The sequence below is a fragment of the Euleptes europaea genome, chromosome 9 (assembly GCF_029931775.1).
Source record: "Euleptes europaea isolate rEulEur1 chromosome 9, rEulEur1.hap1, whole genome shotgun sequence".
In the NCBI taxonomy this organism is placed as follows: Eukaryota; Metazoa; Chordata; class Lepidosauria; order Squamata; family Sphaerodactylidae; genus Euleptes; species Euleptes europaea.
Window position 1 is genome coordinate 58,953,053 of NC_079320.1, and position 20,578 is coordinate 58,973,630.

General features: G+C 39.5%; 1 protein-coding gene across 8 annotated transcripts in view; it reads left to right on the forward strand.

Annotated features, from left to right (window-relative positions):
- The window catches only part of TENM3 (teneurin transmembrane protein 3), a 469,013-nt gene that overhangs the window by 383,340 nt on the left and 65,095 nt on the right, over window positions 1–20,578 (forward strand). For all 8 annotated transcript variants that reach the window (XM_056855868.1, XM_056855869.1, XM_056855871.1 and 5 more), the window contains 3 exons: window positions 9,851–10,067; window positions 11,400–11,519; window positions 11,895–12,156. In XM_056855868.1, coding sequence (XP_056711846.1) covers window positions 9,851–10,067; window positions 11,400–11,519; window positions 11,895–12,156 — 599 coding nt within the window. The remainder of the gene's footprint in view (window positions 1–9,850; window positions 10,068–11,399; window positions 11,520–11,894; window positions 12,157–20,578) is intronic.

The following is a 20,578-nucleotide window of genomic DNA, read 5'->3' on the forward strand; positions in this document are numbered from 1 at the left end:
AAGCTTACAAATCTTATCCGTGGCTGGCCTGTGCCTGCGCAGTCCCAATGTGTTACTGCATAGAAGTTCCATCAGATGAACAACAGTTACAGGTAAGTGAAACTCTGTTTATCTTGCTTTTTGCAACTTTCCTTATCATGTATATGAAGTACATATGCAGTCGCTTGTACACCTGTAGGGCTCCTTGAAGACATGTGTCTGTATCCTCAGACATTCAGAGTTGGACCAACACATACAGAGTACAGGCAGTATGCATAACTGAACAGAGATAAAGATATATTGTATGTATACAGAATAAGCAGTTGGGTGGGACTCAGAAACGAGTAAGGTGACCCTGCTGTGATCTAGAATAGCATAGATGTACTTATGAAAAGTTTTTCATTGGCTGCTTCCACACAGGGTGCAAAAGTGCACCCTCACAGCAGCAGCTGCAGTAAGCAGAGTGTGAATGAGCAAGGACAATCTCCAGTCCCACTCCTCTTGCACCTGATTTCAGCCCCTCCAACCCCCATTCCTCTCCTATCCTCACATATCATCTACGCAAAAGCAGAATCACAATGGCAATGGCACCAGGACCACTCTATGCCCCCCAATCCCTCTTTTCTTTTGATTTCCCTTTTCCTACTGAGTTGTATACTACACTATAGCATAGTTCATCAGGCAAAGGCGAAATCACCCTTTAAATGGCTAGTGTGGAGTGGATAGCTTATGGCCTCAAGTTGCCATTTTGAAAGTAGAGTTTAGCACACCCCCAACTCTATAGTGACAACCGAGCCACTCTGAAGATTCCCTTTTAAGCTAGAAGAAAATTGATTTCCTCCCCCCTCCAGATTAAAGGGGAAGACCCCTGGAATGCCACAAATCCTGCTCTGAATGAGTCATATGGATGTTCCCCTTTGATCCAGGGCTTCCCACATTCCATACATGAGAAAAACACCACGTGAAAGTCATTTTATAGACAATTCTGGATATTACGTTTATATAGCACTGGTTATTGAAGCTCTGGACTACTCTCAGATTCAGCAGCAAGCATTGGGGAACCATAAACCATTATAGAACTAGCCTCTTCTGTATTCCAACAAAGGTCTTAACAACAAATGAAAACATCCATATGAGCTCTCTCAAAGAGCCTGAACACAAATTTGTACAAATACAAATTACTGTAAGACTCAAACATCTGTTGCATGCCCCCCTTCTCTTTTACGATGTGTAATGTCTATGATACTTCAATCTTACAATAATTTGTATGGCAGGCTATGCAGATTTATTGAATGACTTATGAAGGCAGAGACTGATCTTCATATAAACACAAATGCACTAGATATGACACAGTAATTCTTTTCAAAATAATTGTGCATATATTTATTTTTAGAGCTGCTAAAAATTTAGTTTTTTTTCTGTATCACATATTTGTCAGAAAGGTAACTGTTTTCATTTGTTACTGCAAAATCATAAAGGAGTCTTGCGGTGACTTAAAGACCAACACATTTATTGTGAAGTAAACTTTCATATTCCATATTTACTCGAAAAGAGGACAAATGTAATATGCACACAAAAAAAAACCTGGACATAACTGTAACTTGTACACAAATATAAGGTGGCCCCCTCTTCTGTTGATGGCCTATGAGTAGACACTGTACTACTGCCCACTTCATCAAAGGCATAAAGTGTGTGCTAGGTTGTCTCATAATATGCATTGGCATAGAGGAAAAAACATTGAAAATGAAGTTAAAAGACAGTTAAAATGAAGAGTGACATCCCAATGCAAAACCTAAATGTATGCATTTGGGTCATACATTTATTATTATGGGACATTCTGAATATTGATGACTCTCAACTGAATTGAATTGAATGGTCTGCATAGTTGCATTTGCATGGAGAAACATTGTTCTGCCCAGTAACTACCAGTTCTTGTTTCTGGGTATTATTTTTTACATAACTCTTTCTCGATGTCCTTACATGTGTACAAAGAAAATCCAGGAGAAAACAGTTCATTCAACTAATACACAATTCATATCCTCCAAGAAGCTCTTAACGGGCTTGAGAACACCAATTCCCACCCCCAGTTCCCCTTTTTCCTTTTAACTGATGCTCAGTTGCCCTCAAGTGCTTCTTGAAGAGCAGTGAGCTTGCTGAATCTCCTTCAAGATGTTTTATGGGGAGGGGGAGTGGTTTTTGTTTTCTTGACTCTCCACTGATCTCAGTATTCCTGGTCTCTTAGAAAATGCTCAGCCCTCCACAGGCTGCTCCCCCCCCTCCTTTGATTAATTTACAAAGCTGCATTTCTCTGTGCACATAGGGAGTCTGCTGCATTTGCTTGTGGGTGACTTACAGTGCATTCCTGAGCGGAATGCCTGCGCCGGGCTTAGGAGGCAACGCCACTGCGCTGAATCCTCCCAGCACAAAAAAATCTGTGCAACACCTAAAAGGTGGCGTATCTCTGCAAAAACAAAAAGGGGCGTTCCTGGCCCAAAAGGGCTTTGGAGGACACCTAAAGGTGGCCCCGCCCCCAGGCCGGTGCCAGAAAGCCCCAGGAACGCCTCCCAGGATGCTGTTACGCCCCAGGAACGCCTCCCAGAATGCTGGCGCAGCCTTTGCTAGCATTTGGACCACACTGGAAGGCCCCGTTGGCGTCCTGGGGTGGCGTTGCCGTGGCAGCAACCAGCATCCAGGCTTTCCCACCGGCACTGGGGCCACTAACACCGGCATAAGTTGCCCAGACGCCAGAGTGGGAGGACCCTACGCCAGCGCAGCCCCTTCCCGGCCTCCTAAAGGGCTTTCATCCTGGACGCCAGCACACCTCAGGAAGGCACTGTTAGCTTTGCTGCTTTCATGGCTGGAAACAGTAACCCATTTTGTTGTATAATATAAGAATAATGGCTAACACATTTTTGTGACTTAAAAAATAAACCAATAAGAATAGAATATTTAGCATTCATTGTGAGTTTTGTATGTCTAAGGTGATGCTTTATATATAGGCCCACAATCTTTTCTTCAAGCTGCATAAAGTAGGAAACGTTTTGTTAACCCTGCAAGTATGTAGTATTTCATGAGCTCCTGGCAGAACAAACAAACCACAACTTCTGTTTGCAAAAGGCGATATCATCAGTACAAGACTGTTACTTCTTTATGAGCAGGGATTATTATTCAGAATTTGTGAGAATAAATCTCTTTTCTACAGTTCTTTTTACGCATACTGTGTGATAAAAAAAATTATCTCTTTAGTTTACTGCCCTTTTATTCCAACCAGCATAAGAACATATTTACTAGGTTTCTGACTGGGCCCCTCCAGGCTTTGATAGTGACCAAAAATAGATGGCTCAGATGTCTGTTCCTCGGATAGAGGACTTCACAAGCTCCACTTCCCGCCTGTACAGTCTCTGTAGATGTCTTGAACATACAACTGCTATTGATATTCCAGTTGATCCTGACTGTCAGTTTAAAAAAATATATTCAGATACACTGCTGTGTACTATTTCATCTAGTAAGAATCAGTATCCCATATAGCTAGGGTTGCCAGGTCCCTCTTCACCACCAGTGGGAGGTTTTTGGGGCGGAGCCTGAGGAGGGCGGGGTTTGGGGGAGAGACTTCAATGCCATAGAATCCAATTGCCAAAGCAGCCATTTTCTCCCAGCGAACTGATCTCTATCGGCTGGAGATCAGTTGTAATAGCAGGAGATTTCCAGCTACTACTTGGAGGTTAATCAATACAACAAAATAATGTGATAGTTACAAATAAAACACACAACATGTAGGCTCTATTACAATTCAATATCTATTAACCTATACACCATACTACTTATATTCCACTGCGTTTACAGAAAAACTGTATGCGCTACAATATTCACAAAAATTAAACAATAATCGGCAGTCCTTCAGTGTTACTCCTCTGAAGATGCCTGCCACAGCTGCTGTCGAAACGTCAGGAAAGAAAATACCAAGACCACGGTTACACAGCCCGGATAACCCACAAGAACCTATAGGGTGGTTTGCCAGTGCCTTCCCCAGTCATCTTCCCTTTACCCCCAGCAAACTGGGTACTCATTTTACCGACCTCGGAAGGATGGAAGGCTGCGTCAACCTTGAGTCAGCTACCTGAAACCAACTTCCATTGAGATCGAACACAGGTCGTGAGCAGAGCTTGGACTGCAGTACTGCAGCTTACCACTCTGCGCCATGGGGCTCCTTAATAACTTTAGATTTAAAATAAAGATATTCTTTGATGCAAGACAATGTTCTAGCATGGAGAGTGTTCATTTACTAGAAGATAAGTGATTTTCTTTGGATTAAAAAATTATTCTGAAGTGGTTGGTGAATTTTCTCAGACAGGTATAATTTTGAGTCTCAGCTAAAACTGACCAACAGCATCTCACCGTTGTTATTTTACTCATAGGGCAACAGAGTACTGTGGTAGAAAGCATTAGCTGTATAAATACAGAGAAAGAATGAAAAATGTTTTCACAAGTTAGAGGGAGCCAGATTCATAACCATCCGTCACTCGCTTGGGCAAGTAGCTGATAAACTTCATAGAAAAATAACAAACAGTGTGTCCCTGTATCTTGGCTGGTGAAAATGAGATTCTTTCCCTGATTGATGTGAGTGGAGAGGCTTGTAAAAATGCATTTCCAGCTGATTAGTTCAGAAGATGTCAATCTCACACAGTTTTATGACCCACAGTCTACACGCCAGATGTACATTAGCTTTTTATAAAGTAACAAAGATGAATGACTAAATTTGAGCATTCTTCTTTGGCAACTGTGCTAAATATTGCCTGCAGGACACCACAGAAGCATAAAAGCAAACAAAGCAAGGCCCTCCAACAAGGCCCTCCAATACATTTTCAAAACTTTTATGGTTTGATCATTCTTTGAATACTCCCCAAAACTCCAATAATGAAATAAAATTTATCACTATTTAAAACATTGATACAGACTTCAAAAGTGACACAATTTCCATATGTCCTAACTGTCTCTACCAGGGTAGGTCATCTTTTCTGGTAATTGACCCTGGTAAATGAGGAACAACGTTTTGTACCTGGTTTTCCTTGTTGGGGATCTCCTGTTAAAATTTTGTCAGCTTGACTTTCTCCAGTTGCAGTTCTTCTGAGTCCAGCTGCTCCCCATGTCTCTTGAAGTTAAATCTCTAACTGGGTATATCCTGTGTGTAGTGTGCATCCATAAACACTAAAGCACCATGTGGTGTACAGTCTGCCATTTTGTATATTATGTTGCAGAGATATGTTTTGAACTGCTGACATATAATGATGCGTGTGTGTGTGTGTGTGTGTGTGTGTGTGTGTGTGTGTGTAAAGGGCAAAATACAGTTATGACAAATACAATGGGCAGAGAAGAGCCTTCAGTAGTGGGTGGGGCTGTTTGGGCAATGATCCTTTATATGTGAAATGGTTATGTCCCTCTTTTTGTCAGTGGAATATTGGAACCTATGAATCCCTGGCTGTCAAATTCAAGTATCTACTTCTTATATCTTTATATTGTTCTAATATAACATGTCCATTCACCCTAAGCAACAAGTATAACAGGGAAGTTACCCTGAAAGATAGAAAATTACATTCTGAATGCTCATTAGTGTACAACATGGTGTGAGTAAACACATAGGGTTGGATCTAAAGATGTCCCTGTTTGAGTGGAAGGCTTGTGCAAGAGGGCTTCATGAACTGTGAACTTTCCACTCAAGATACAGCCTTTGGGGTCAGGGGACCCCAGTGACCAGCATGAAGGGGCAGGCAAAGGTCTGCTATGGAAGGGGGAGGAATTGATGGCAATGTCCCCCTAGAGTACAAGGAACTAATCTAGTGGATCTAAGCCATATGTCATATCATGGACAAAATTGCGTAATAAACATGCCCTTGAAAAGATGTTGTAGATGTCCATAGTGCGCATCTAGATTATTTCCCATAAAATAGTCATGCTGCACAGTTCTTAGAAAGCATTTTATGTAAGTATATTCTTGTGTTTAAAAAGATTTCACTCATTCCTAAAGATAAAATATTTCATATGATTTTTTTCCGTGTCCTCTAACACTTCCAGTTTTTCCATTGGGAAAAACTGAAAAAGATTCTCTACAAAAATAGAAAAATCTAGGTTTTTTTCTGGACTATTTTCCAGGCTTTTACATTTCAACTCCTCAGAGTTGCAATTACAGGGATAAAAAAATAAAGCTGCCCCATAAAAATATGTGTGTATCAAATCTATGTATGCCCTATGGTTTTTTCCAGCAGTTTATCTACTGCACTTCCTTTCATAATTAACGTCCCAAACAACTTTTTAAAACTTGGTGTTAAAGAGTTATTAGGGGTTAGTTCACAGAGGCGCTGAAGCAGAAATGGAAAGAAAAACTACAAGTGCGTGTGGGTGTTTTTTTTGGGGGGGGGGGCACACTTTATTCATCTCTTTGGATCATGGCCATATTGTACCGTCTCATTTAAGAGTGAATTACTTAACCATATTTGTATTGATGGCATTTAATTGTGTGGTAGCTAAGAACCACACAACTGTGTGGCTATTGTGCAAAGTGATCTTTAGCCATTAAGTGATATGATTTGCCCCCAAGGATCTGCTTCCTAAGTAGACAAGACGGACGCAAAGGTGTAGGGGAGTTATAGAACACATATGCAGAATTAAGAGAAATATCTCCAACAGATATTTTATGCCTTCTAATGCACATTTGGTTTGTTTTTCCAGTGCGGTGAGAAAGAGGCATCTTTTTACTTATTTATTTCATATCTAGGATTGAATATGTTTTCAGGTTTCTTAGATGGGAAATGGTGGAATAAAAAAAAAATACCAGAAAATAAGAAGTAAAGTGGCCACGGAAAAAATAAAAGATCAAAGGAGGGTGGCTGAAACTGTGACATTAGGGAGAGTTTTAGTGCATCAGGATAGAGTACCGACAATTTGATTCATCTCCCAGCTGCTGTTTTGAGAATTCTAGTCTGAAATATTAATCATGGTAATGGTATTAGTAAATAGAAATGGCTTCTTCAGATATTGTTTCAGTGTACTTTTATGAAAAAATGAAAGAAATATACTCTCACAAATACACTGTAAGTTGTTTCAGATTTTAAATTCATTTTCATTTTGAAATCTCCTTTATTTCAAGAACATGCATTCAGCATAATTTGTAATATACAATCATACGACATCTTAGGAAAAAAATAAAATTGATTATCCAATATTTCATGAACACGGAATATATTTCAGTATTTTTATTTACAAGATTCCTGTCCATTTTGTAGCTGTGAGAGAGGGGATGATGATGAATTTAGTAATACAGAGTGCAATCCTAAGCAGGTTTGCTCAGAACCGTATTAACCTGTTCAGAATCCTATTCAGTGGGGCTTAAGAAAGTGTTCTTAGGATTGCACTGATCTTACACTAATTCAGAAATCTTTCTGTAGCTGTTGTTTCTTTTCTATGTCCTTTGAGCGAATTAAAACCTTTTTCTTTTAGCCTTTCGGATTAATATCCAAATTATATTTTCCAGAGGTGATGTCTTAAATCTGCTGGTATATCATAGTAAAATATGCTGCAACCATTTATAAAAAAATACACTATTAACTGATTTGCATTACAATACAATTTAAGAACAATTGCATTCCCATAAATTTATTTCCAAGTGAAAGAGCATGGGAAATCACCTGTGCTGGTACCAGCAAAGGCTTTCTTCTGAAGGAGGAAGAATCCATCTTCATAAATGTTCTTAAATATTTAAAGCTTACTTGCAGCTCAGATGCTTTAAATAGGCTCCAGGAAACAGCCAAGCTGGAGTTACCTGCTTCTCTTTTCTAGAAAGCCAGATAACCTCACATAAAAGCTATTTTAACACACACACACACGGAAATTATTTAATATTTATAAATCAGCCATATGTGTGCTATCTCTGCTGTCACTGAGATGAAATTTTGCGGTGATTCAAAATCTGGCATATTTCTAACGTCTTGAAATGTAACAGTACTCAACTCCAATTTACAAAATGTATGCCCAGTGGTTTGTTTTTGTTTGTTTGTTTTTTGAAATGTCAGCATTTGTGAGAAATCCTGAAGTTCATTGTGATTTTTGGAACTTGTTTCCATTACAATAAAATTTGGGCTTAGTTTAGGGTTGCCGGCCAGCCAGTTCTTCACTTGCACAACTGAGTGGGGAGGGGAGGGTTGCCGGGTCCCTCTTCACCACTGGTGGAAGGCTTTTGGGGTGGAGCCTGAGGAGGACGGGGTTTGGGGAGAGGAGGGACTTCAATGCCATAGAGTCCAATTGCCAAAGTCACCATTTTCTCCAGGGGAACTGATCTCTATCGGCTGGAGATCAGTTTTAATAGCGGGATATCTCCAGCCACTACCTGGAGGTTGGCAACCCTAGGGGAGGGAAATTGCTGAATCCTGGATTGCATTAATTAAAAGAAGCAGAATTTTCTCTATATATATGCATCAAAGAGGGGAATAAGCGTAGTTCCTCTATCTCAGCAAGAGCCTGATGTTTCTTCTGGGGAGAATAGTCCGGCAAAATATCACATTGAGCCATTGGCATTATAGTAGGATAAGATGTATTTAGGAGATTTCTATATTTCGAATCTTCACTGGACAGTGCAGCCATAATCCATATGCTAGTCATATATCCGCTTCCATCTATGTTCAGCTGTACCACAGCAGGATTGAGCTGTAGCTCACTGAGTAAACACTAAAGCTTATACTGTGTATTTTGATATGTTGTTAGCTGCCCTGAGCCCGGTTCGCTGGAGAAGGGCAGGGTATAAATAAATTTATTATTGTTATTGTTGTTGTTGTTATGTCAAAACTAGGAATTACCAGATACCCACTTTACAGTGAACATTATGACGAACGTTTTTCAAATATATCAGAATATGAAAATCAGCCAGGGAGACTGTTGAGACACTAGATGTTAAAGAAGTGAAAGGGTTGTTTAAGGAAGAAACTCCAGGAATTTTTTTCAAGGCCATCCTAAACAGAGTTATACCCTACTAATTCTACTGAAGGCTATGGGTTTATAAAAGTGTAATTCAGCAGAGCACTGATTGTGGGTTCTCATTGTAGAAAATTTGAGCCAGTTATCCACACTGGAAATGCTGTTTTGGAGAACAGTGTCTAAAGAAATAAGTCAAATAGAAGTGATGAGAAGAAGTTCTAGAACTGACTGGATCCTGATGGCATACACCTGAGGGTTCTTAAACAACTCCAATGTACAATTGTCCATCTTCTGACTACTATATTTCACTGAAATAAGCCTACCTACCAGAGGACTCGAAAGCAGCAAATGTAGCAAAGATTTTTTTTAAAAGAATCCATGGGTGAATCCATGAAACTAGATGCTAGTTAGCCTACTGTTTGTTTTGCATACATTAGGAGAAACTATCTGAAATACATATTTTCATTTTGATGGGTATATGCCGTGGACAGAAAAATAGATGTAAATCCTTGTCTGAGAAGCCATAAAATTCTGAAGTTTTAAAGTTCAGTTTTAAAAAATTTTGACTCTCGAATAACTTTTGAAACATTTCATCCAGTTCTGCTGTATCTTTGCTATTTCTCTGATTTACTGTTTGTGTGGTTTTGTTTGTTTAATTGGCAAATTTCTAAACATGTCATTTGCAACATGGACGGAATTTTGCAGTGCTTTCAGATAATTGCTTGGTATCTGACCTTTATTCCTCGTTAGCGAATGAAATAACACTTTGTTAAAAGTCTAAAATCTAATGTTTTTGCTTATTACGACATTGTGGAAACTGCTGAGTATCACAATTGTATTTAATTGCTCATTAGGAGGAAAAGAACAGGAAGATGTAGTGTTCCTTTTCTTCTGACTTTTTCCTCTGTAGATGGATTAATTGACTGCATGGATCCTGACTGCTGTTTGCAGAGCTCCTGCCAAAACCAGCCCTACTGTCGTGGACTTCCTGACCCACAAGATATTATTAGCCAAAGCCAGCAATCGCCATCTCAGCAGGCTGCCAAATCCTTTTATGATCGGATCAGTTTTCTTATAGGACCCGACAGCACCCATGTCATTCCTGGGGAAAGCCCGTTCAATAAAAGGTGATTCCCTCCTTGCCGCACAAAACGTGAAGAGATATGTTGTCTTTTTGCAGTTCCGGCAGCTAGACACTGTTGCAGTTGAAAAACTGCAGCGTCGAAACTTTTATCTGTTGTTTGTTTAGTTTAATGATTGTTAAGGCTGTTTCTTACAAAACTTCCAACAGACTGCTGCTGCATCGCACGGCCCTTATATTGTGTGTGGTGTCTGGGTTCTAAGAGGGCATTCCATTAAGGATTATAAATCTTCATTGACCCAGCTGATTTGGGTTAGCACAGTGGGAAGTGTATCAAAGTGATGAAAACGCCTCTGAAGGGAAGGCAGCGATGCACTTTTAAAGCTGAGCTCAGTAAATAATATAAATTATGAATTAATGTAATAGAACTGTTAACTGCATGGCAATATGATTGCATAAGCTGTTTGCCTGGCGCTTTGCAGAGCAGTAATATACCTGAAAATAAGCTGGTAACTGAAAGCAGGTGTCCTGTGCCTTACTGAGTGAAAGTAGATGATTTACACGGAACTCCTGCGTCTGCAGTAATTTAGCAGCATTAATGTAGTTGGGCACAGCGGTTGATTAAAAGTTGTTACACAAATGTTCCTTATTACTCCTTTAAATTCTGTACTTTTCAGCCCCTGCAGGTTTACAGATTGCTTAAAATTAATTGGCAAAACACTTTTCTTTAGGGAAGAGCAAAAGATGAGAGGGCTAGAAAGAAAGCCTTGAGTTTATAATTTAAATAAAAAAATTGTTGTTAATTTATTAATTTAGCATACTGATTCAAAATGCTTTGCTTGTAGTCTGGGAGTCCCTTTATGTGCGATCAAGGGATTGTGCAAGGGAAGTGGGGTTTTTCCAAGCCACAGCCCATCCCCACCATGGCGTATCATAAATTGCGTTTAAAATCCAGGCAATTTAAGATGCTGCTCACAGTGCAGCTCAGGAGGCTGATATTTGGAAAGAGAAAATAAAAATCCCGCTGCATGTGGGGATGCTCCTTATATTTCTTTGAATTCAGCCACCGACCTAGAAGTTCTCTTGATGTCAATGAAATGTACTGCCAGAATAAATGTACTCAGGATTGCAAAACTGGCCACTAAGTTGCAGCAAGATGCAGCCAATCACTCGTATGATGCAAAGGTTTGTCACAATTATACTTTTTACTTTTGGTACACCACATCTTAGATATACACTTGAAAATGTCATGTTCCAGATGGGCATGTAATTTTGTGAACTAACAAGCAAGCATGTGCTTCTGTACACTAGGCTAAACGTTGTTGTACACGTTTTAATTTGAGAAAACATGTTTTTATTTTTTTACTCTTCTCTACAGTCTTGCATCTGTCATTAGAGGGCAAGTATTAACAGCAGACGGAACACCACTAATTGGAGTTAATGTCTCCTTTTTACATTATCCAGATTATGGGTACACAATCACTCGTCAAGATGGAATGTAAGTTTGCTGCCATCTTCTTCTCCGGTTAGAGGTTAGAGAATGTAATTTCTCAGTCACATCAGAATGTTCGTTTGTTCATTTAAGCTATACAGGAGGAAAAATAAAAGGGTTGGCACTTCAAATTATACTTTGCTAAATATTTGAGATAATTTTTTAAGCAAATGTCCTTCATTATGTATCTTACATATGATCAAAATTAGATATCTTAATAACTGTCTGATTTATATTAGGTTGTGATATAGGTTAAATTCATTACAGTTTCACTGAGTGGAATAGAGTGGAGTAGGTTTGATAGAAACCAGAATCGTATCAGTAGGTGTGTGGACAGGATGTAAATTCAAGATATCTTAATAACTGTCTGATTTATATTAGGTTTGACTTGGTGGCAAATGGTGGTGCATCTTTAACTCTGGTGTTCGAACGGTCCCCATTCCTTACTCAATACCACACGGTCTGGATTCCATGGAATGTCTTTTATGTCATGGATACCCTTGTTATGAAAAAGGAGGAGAATGACATTCCCAGCTGTGATCTGAGTGGATTCGTGAGACCAAATCCTGTCATTGTATCATCACCCCTATCAACCTTGTTCAGGATTTCTCCTGAGGATAGTCCTATTATTCCTGAGACACAGGTACAGTACAAATTGAATACAAATATCTCTGCTGGGTTAATTATAAAATAATGTTCAGGAAAACAGGCAGGCTTGTAATCAGTAAGGAGAATAACTTGAGTAATGTAAAATATAAATACTTTTTTGTTAGCATGTTTGTTATAAGGGATTAGTCTTAAAAGTGTTTGATATTATCAAATATCAGCTAAATTGTCATTGGTCTTTTCATAATTTTTTTTTGTTTAGGGTGGTTCTAGCCTACATGTCTACTCCATTTAGTACTGGAGGGAGTAATATAGACTGTATTTACCAAATAGGGCTTTGTGTTAGATTGCTGGTTAATGTCCACAGAACCTCAAATTATCAAAAGTGGTCACTTCTGCATTTCCTTATGATTATTGGAAAAGTGGAATTGGGAAGTATGGTATAAATTTGTAAAATGTTGTCAGGTGTAAATATATTCTGATGACAAGGTAGGAACAATGTTTCCAAGTTCAGTGATATTTTCCAAGGAAACTGTCATGAGGAAAAATGGAGAGCAGCGCTGGCTGATTACTGATTAAAGGGCATGAGACTGTAGCCATTTTAAGATCTCTGCATATCTCTGACTAGTATGCCCCATAGTCCTTTCTTCCTTCAGTCTCACAGCGATGCAAACACACAGAAATGCAGGCACCTTTCTAATATCCTTCTAATCTCACAACTTCATTGTTAAACAAGCTATCAGATTTTTTAAATTCCTCATAACTTGGAGCAGAGCTCAGGGCCCCAAATATGTTGCCGTCTGTCTGGAGTAGAAGAACAAATGGTGTCTACCTCCCCAGTCGAGCTCTGTGATTGTAACAAGTATCCTCACAACCATAACAAAGTATACAGTTAGAATATACAGTGTATCTTCTTATACACCAAGATACCAAAGCATAACTCCCATGACTGGAACATATACAAATTATATTATTACATCTAATTCTGAACTATGCCATAGAGGGTGGATCAAAAAATCCACACAATGGGTCCAGGGACAGACAGGAGATTTTTCTACAAACCTGGTATATACTCTAGTGTGGTGAAGTGGTTAAGTGGCTCAGTTGTGTGGTTTCCTAGGGTGGCAGCTATCGAACAGTAGCAAGCAGCCAGGCCTAGTAGAGTCATGAAGGTCAGGTGGTATCAAGTCACCCAGAGGTTGCTTCCAGGCATAGGGTTGCAAACCTCCAGGAGAGACCTGGAGATCTCCCAGAATTACAACTGAACTCCAGTCGACAATGATCTGTCCCCCTGTAGAAAGTAATTGCTTTGGGGGGTGGACCCTATAACATTATATTCAGCTGAGGCTCTCTCCTCCTCAAACCCTGCCCTCCTCAGACTTCACCACAAAATCTCCAGGAATTTCTAACCTGGAGCTGGCAACCCTACAGGACTGTCCCCAATGAGTCCTCCCTCAAAGGCCAAAATACTCCTTGAAAGGACCCTGACCACTCCCCCTGCCTTTTACTGACAGAACCCAGCCAGGAATACTATTGTTGCTTAGCAACAGCCACTAAAGGAATCTGTTGCTTAAAGCTACAGGTGCTCCTTTTCTCTTTTTTGTTTTTTTAAACCTCCCTATTTTTTATTTTTAGATCTCACATTTTTCTACAAACCTAGGCCCTTTTTCTGGTTTGTAGAAAGATCTATGTGATTCAATGTGAGCAAGTGTAATGTGATGCATATTGGGACAAAAAATCCCAACTTCAGATATACACTGATGGGATCTGTGCTGGCAGCAACAGACCAAGAAAGGGATCTTGGGGTGGCAGTGGATAGTTCAATGAAGATGTCAACCCAGTGTGCGGCTGCTGTGAAAAAGGTAAATTCCAAGCTGGCCATAATTAGAAAAAGAATAGAGAATAAAACTGCTGCTATCATACTGCCTTTGTATCATACTGCCCTATTTTTTCCCCAACAATTATTTTTGGAAAATGTAAAAAGAAGGTTAAATATTTTCACTTTTGGAGAAAGAGTGATACTATACAGTATTAAATAATGATCATGCATATTGTAGGCATGTATGACGTATTTTCCAAGATACATTGATTGTTGTCCACCATTAATGTGACCTATTGAGTACATGATGATAATATCCAGATCTGCTGACAATGTTTACTATAGTTAGTGTGTCGAAATGTAAATAATAAGCCCTTTTATTTTATTTACTACAAAATTTATTGTTTCTATTTTCACCATTTTTCCCCTTTCCCAAATGACATAGGGTAGGGCTCGGCAACTCAAGGTTTTCTCTCTCTGCTACTGGGTACATTTGCAATTTTCTTTGAACAAAGCTATCAGTGCAATGCTAAATAGAATTATAGCCTTCTAAGTCCATTGAAGACAATGGGCTTTGAAAGGTGTAACTCTGCTTGGGGATTGCACTATAAGACATTTATATTTCTAAACTTCATAACTATGCCAAACGGTGCAATTGTATATGCTAACACAGTTATGAATGATGCATTTTATGTTGTTAAAGCAGTAAAATAAGTTTAGGTTTGATGAGAAAGGATTGCATATATTTCAATGTTTGCCAAAGTTTCCTTTTTTCAAAGCTTCAGTATTTTCAGAAAATGTACAGGTCTTACAGTGCAGTCTCCTCTACATCTCTTGAGCACTTATAAGGGTATAACTGTGTAGGATTGCACTGTAAGTCAGACACATGATCAAGAAATTAAAAGCTTAGGAAACATTCTTGAGAATATGTACTCATTTGAAAGATCCAGACTTTTTACCCCTATACCCATTAGGGTTGCCCACCTCCAGGTAGTGTAGTGTCTTCCTGCCTTATTGTATTAATATTCAATCACAATAAAACAGTTGGAAGCTGAAAATTCAAAGCAGGTTGTTTTTATTGGCCAATATACAAGTGCTGGTGAAAATTGCCTAAAGCGCAGAGCAATTTCCACCCACATCAAAGGATTGCAAGCATGGATATAGACTTTGATGATGGGTGGTTACAGAAGTGAAATATACACGTCAGACTGGACTGTCCAATAAACCTTTTGGACGTATAAGCAATTATTTGCATATCCAATAGAAAATGCTCTTCAAGGCGTTGCCTAATGGTTAATGAGGAAGCACAGCTTTACATTCCAAGATGACATGTCTTGTCTTAAATCAAAGCTCCAGGCTTAATTAAGGAACCTGCCTGTACCAAGAGGGAATGACCTCACCTAGTCAGCTGCCTGCAAACTGCTTGCTGGGTCACTGTGACCCAGGCTTCTCAGCAATGAATATAGCTTGACCAAAGAATACAGGTTACCCATAATGCAAAGTGATTCTAGATCTGTACATAAGAATCTATATATATGTGTGTGTGTTATGCTATGTGAATATGCATATATGTGACAGCATATATGTTTTCTCTATAAACTAAGTTAATTAGGGCACTACAGTAGTAGCTGGAGATCTCCTGCTGTTGCCACTGATCTCCAGCCGATAGAGATCAGTTCACCTGGAGAAAATGGCCACTTTGGCAATTGGACTCTATGGCATTGAAGTCCCTCCCCAAACCCCGCCCTCCTCAGGCTCCGCCCTAAAAACCTCCCACCAGTGGCGAAGAGGGACCTGGCAACTCTTATACCCATAAACCTTTCCATGTAAAAGCACAGCCTCCCTCTCACACTCAGACACTGTGCAATGATTAGTTTATTAATAGGTGTCTGTTGCTGCAATCTATTATCATTGCTATGATGAGCAAATGTGAAAATTCATTTTTAAAATGTTAAATCTATACTGGTTATAATATATCTGTAGAAATGTAAAAGTACTTTGAAAAGAACGTGTTTCCCATGTGTTTCCCATAGCATGTTGCAAAACGAAGAATAATTTAAAGTCAGGCTAGTTATGTAATCTTCTTTCAAGGTTTGAAAACATTCTTCTCCAGCACTTGGAGTTTAGATTAACAGGGCCCTCATGCCATTCACATGTTATGGTAGAAGGGGGTTAAACATAATCAGTCGATGATGTACACTGAATGCCTAAAGAAAAACACAGCATAATTAAGCAGAAGCCGTTTTTATCTGTCACTCGGATGCCTCTGCATTTGGATGCTGCAGATGAGATCAAAAGTTTGTTTCAAAATACTGCCCAATGGCAACATAGCTTTGATTTTTAGCAGTAGCTGATGAAGGGTCTTAAATTCACGTCTATAAACAATTGTGATTAATAATTTACAAGGGTTGCAGTAAAGTGATCTGAAAGAAAGGATTGTTTTGCGGGGAAAGTTTTAACTTCTAAATTGTATTAATATGAGCTGTTTTTCGATTGTCATGTAAAGCACACTGGTGCTGTTGATAGATGTGGATAATAAAGACTTTTACTTTAAAAAATCTAGTACAGGGGTGTTTTCCCCCTTCATACTCTTTGCCCATGTAACTCTTATCTTCAGTATCCAAAGTATATATAACCCTCAAGCATTCAGCTTTCATGTCTGGTTCACAAAACATAATATTAAATCTTTGCATCTCTCACCAAATCCACGGGTCTTGATAAATCAGAACAATCTTGGGCTTTTTCCTGTGTGAAAATTAATTTATTCTCAGTTCTTAGGAGAGAATGATCAAGCTGTTATATGTGATCTTGAGATTTGGAAGGAGGTTTGAAAAGTTCTTTTAGTTTTTTTCTGCTGTCTGCCTAACTTAAGTTGACAGCGTGCTACATCGGCTGTACATTCAGAGGTCTTTTATCACTTGTATACTGCCTGCTGGAGCAACCTCAAGTGCCCTCGCATCAGAAAATAAAAGCGATCAGAACCAGGGAAACTAAGCACAGGAAAGAAATGGGGGAAGAGAAAAGGAAAATTAGGAGGGGGTCAAAATAGCATCGTTTTACCATAGTTTCAAGAATAGCTCTTAAACTATGAATTTAAATCTCATTGAAAAACTGAGTGCTAATGTAAACACAGACTATTGTGTGATGGCATTTATTCACTTCTTAGTCTTACGCAATGGTTGATTTGGTCTCTTCTCTTAAAGCAACAACTTCCTACAGAAAACCAGAATATGTTTGGCTGTCGATAGAACAATGAATGGCAAGGCTATGCACATGGTTCCAAACATTAATGGGCTACATAACCATTTGCAGTTGGCAAAAGCACACCTGTGTCTCTTAAAAATAACATGTCACAACTAAGAGCATAGAAGCTCTAACCGTTGTACAAATCACACTGGCAGCCCACACAAAATCTTAGTAATGAGATTGGCTTCTTTACTTCCCCCCCCCCCCCCACCGCCAGTCAGTATGAGCAAGCATCACTCTTTTTTTGCTTGTGTTCCCTGGGAATAATATATGTCTGGGCATTTCGAGGTAGCAGGAGGTGACAGTTGTTCATTTGTCCTTCCTGCATACTAAATATGTATTTAAATAAAGGGGTAATAGAGTCGTTATCGTTGGAAAGTTGGCATGTGGGGGAGGGGCTTTTTCTTAATATATCCTATATCCAACTATAAAAAATCTGTTATCCTCTTTTTAAAAATAAAATTGTGCACTTAGGGCTAATAGCCGGTGTATCATCTTATGGCTATCAAAACCTAAGTGTACAATTTTATTTATTTTATGTTGCATATTTGAAACATTTGTATGCCGCTTTTCCAAAGTGGCAAACAATCAGAAATATTAAAACAAGCTTGTGACGTACATAGTATAATAACAGTTAAAAACAACAGTTAAAATATGTAAACCTTATACAAAACACATACACAATAATTTAAAAAAAACATACACAGGAAGGAAGATCAGTAAGAGAATGCCAAGAGAAACAGATAAGTCTTCACCCAGGCAACAGTGACAGAAGGGAACAGACAAATCTCCTTGGGAAGGAATTCCATAGTTTTGGTGCCGCATCTGAGATGGCCCTTTCCTGGGTTGCCACCAATCTAGCTTTAGAAAGACGATGCTGTGATAAATGCAGTGGTACATCTTAGTACATCTATGTACTCTGCTTTTTGTAACTGGGATAACATGGGTCCTTGAAGCAAAATAACACAAAGGAACCCCTATAAAGACTGTCTTGGTAAAGAGGCCAAGAAGAATTTATGAGTTCAGGCTGTATGAGTTTGAAAACTGATCTTATTTGTGTCAGAGTAAATGCTCCAGTCTTAGGAGTTTGATCATTTACAAATATGTAGGAAACACTGGATTGAGTTAGGGTTTCCAGGTCTCTCTTCGCTACCAGCGGGAGGTTTTTGGGGTGGAGTCTGAGGAGGGCAGTGTTTGAGGAAGAGAGGGACTTCAGTGCCATAGAGTCCAATTGCCACAGCGGCCATTTTCTACAGGTAAACTGATCTCTATCGGCTGGAGATCACTTGTAATAGCAGGAGATCTCCAGCTAGTACTGGGAGGTTGGCAACCCTGGATTAAGTATAGTTTTTGAGATATGATTCCCTTAATGATTACAGTTTCAGAACAGGCCAGTGCCATGTCAAGAAAGGTTAGCTTGTGAGATGACTGCCTTAGCTGATGGAGTCTGATTGCTCTGTATGCCAAGAGTAGAGTTCCTCACGATCAGTCTTTCAGTGAATTAATTTACCACCAGACCATAGTGAGATAATTTGTGCCAACACGCCTGCTTTCTTTCTTATCTCTTTAATAATGAAATCAGAGTTGTCACAGTCTGTTCAGCGAGAGAGCAAAAATGCAATTGCTTTCTTGTGCGTATAAGGACCAAAGTGCTCAGAAAGCACCTTAAAAGTAGGGCCGAAGCTAGTATTGGTGGGGGCCCTACAACTCCCATAGGGTTGCCAGGTCCCTCTTCACTACTGGCAGAAGGTTTTGGGGGTAGAGCCTGAGGAGGGCAGGGCTTGGGGAGGGACTTCAATGCCATAGAGTCCAATTGCCAAAGTGGCCATTTTCTCCAGGTGAACTGATCTCTATTGGCTGGAGATCAGTTGTAATAGCAGGAGATCTCCAGCTAGTACCTGGAGGTTGGCAATCCTAATCTCCCACCAAGCATGATGTCATTTGCTGCAGCATTATTGCTGAATGACCTGGGAACCTTTTTCAGTGGCTTTGGACCGAAGGACAGCAGTAACTCTGAAAGGAAAAGCTATATAGCTTAACCCTGTAGAACCTGGATTTGGCTCCGGCTTTTAATCGGATATCCAACTGACAGGGTAAAGGGGTATTTCTTTGCTGCCCTTCTCACATCAACCTTCTGACCTTGTAACTAGTATCACATTACTAGACTATGGGAAATTATTCTAAAGAAAACCTTTTTACGTATAATTTCTAAATAACTTTTCACTGTTCAAAGTTCCTTACAGTTGGTTCTTGTAGGTTATCCGGGCTGTGTAACCGTGGTCTTGGAATTTTCTTTCCTGACGTTTCGCCAGCAACTGTGGCAGGCATCTTCAGAGTAGTAACACTGAAGGACAGTGTCTCTCAGTGTCAAGGGTGTAGGAAGAGTAATATATAGTCAGAAAGGGGTTGGGTTTGAGCTGAGTATTGTCCTGCAAAAGTATTGTCCTGTAAGTATCAAGATAATGTGCTAATGAGGGTATGGTATGTTAATGTGGAACCATTGTATCCTGAAGTGATCTGTTAATGTGTGTAATCCAAAGCTAATCTGTATGGCTATTGTTGAATGTTGTCTTTGTCTGGAGGTTTTTCAGGGCAGGAAGCCAAGCCTTATTCATTCTTAAACTCTCCTCTTTTCTGTTAAAGTTGTGCTGATGTTTATGAATTTCAATGGCTTCTCTGTGCAATCTGACAAAATAGTTGGTAGAATTGTCCAGTCTTTCAGTGTCTTGGAATAAGACCCTGTGTCCTGTTTGTGTCAGTCCATGTTCAGCCACTGCTGATTTCTCAGGTTGGCCAAGTCTGCAGTATCTTTCATGTTCTTTTATCCTTGTTTGTATGCTGCGTTTTGTGGTCCCGATGTAAACTTCTCCACAGCTGCAAGGTATACGATATACTCCTGCAGAGGTGAGGGGGTCTCTTTTGTCTTTTGCTGATCGTAGCATTTGTTGTATTTTCTTGGTGGGTTTAAATACTGTTTGTAGGTTATGTTTTTTCAAAAGTTTCTCCATCCTATCAGTGACTCCTTTAATAAATGGCAAGAATACCTTTCCTATGGGAGACTGTTTTTCTTGAGTTTTCTGATTTTTGTTTGGTTTAATGGCCCTTCTGATTTCATTCTTGGAGTAGCCGTTTGCTAGCAGTGCGTGATTTAGATGATTAGTTTCTTCCTTGAGAAACTGTGGTTCACAGATCCGTCTTGCACGGTCCGTTAATGTTTTGATTATTCCTCTTTTCTGTCGGGGGGGGGGTGGTTGGAGTTTTTGTGTAAGTAGCGATCTGTGTGAGTTGGTTTCCGGTAGACCTTGTCACCATTGTTTGACAACAAGTTATTTCCTATGGGATCAAGAATTTTATGAACAGATTGATGGAGTAGCTATGGGAAGTCCACTCAGTC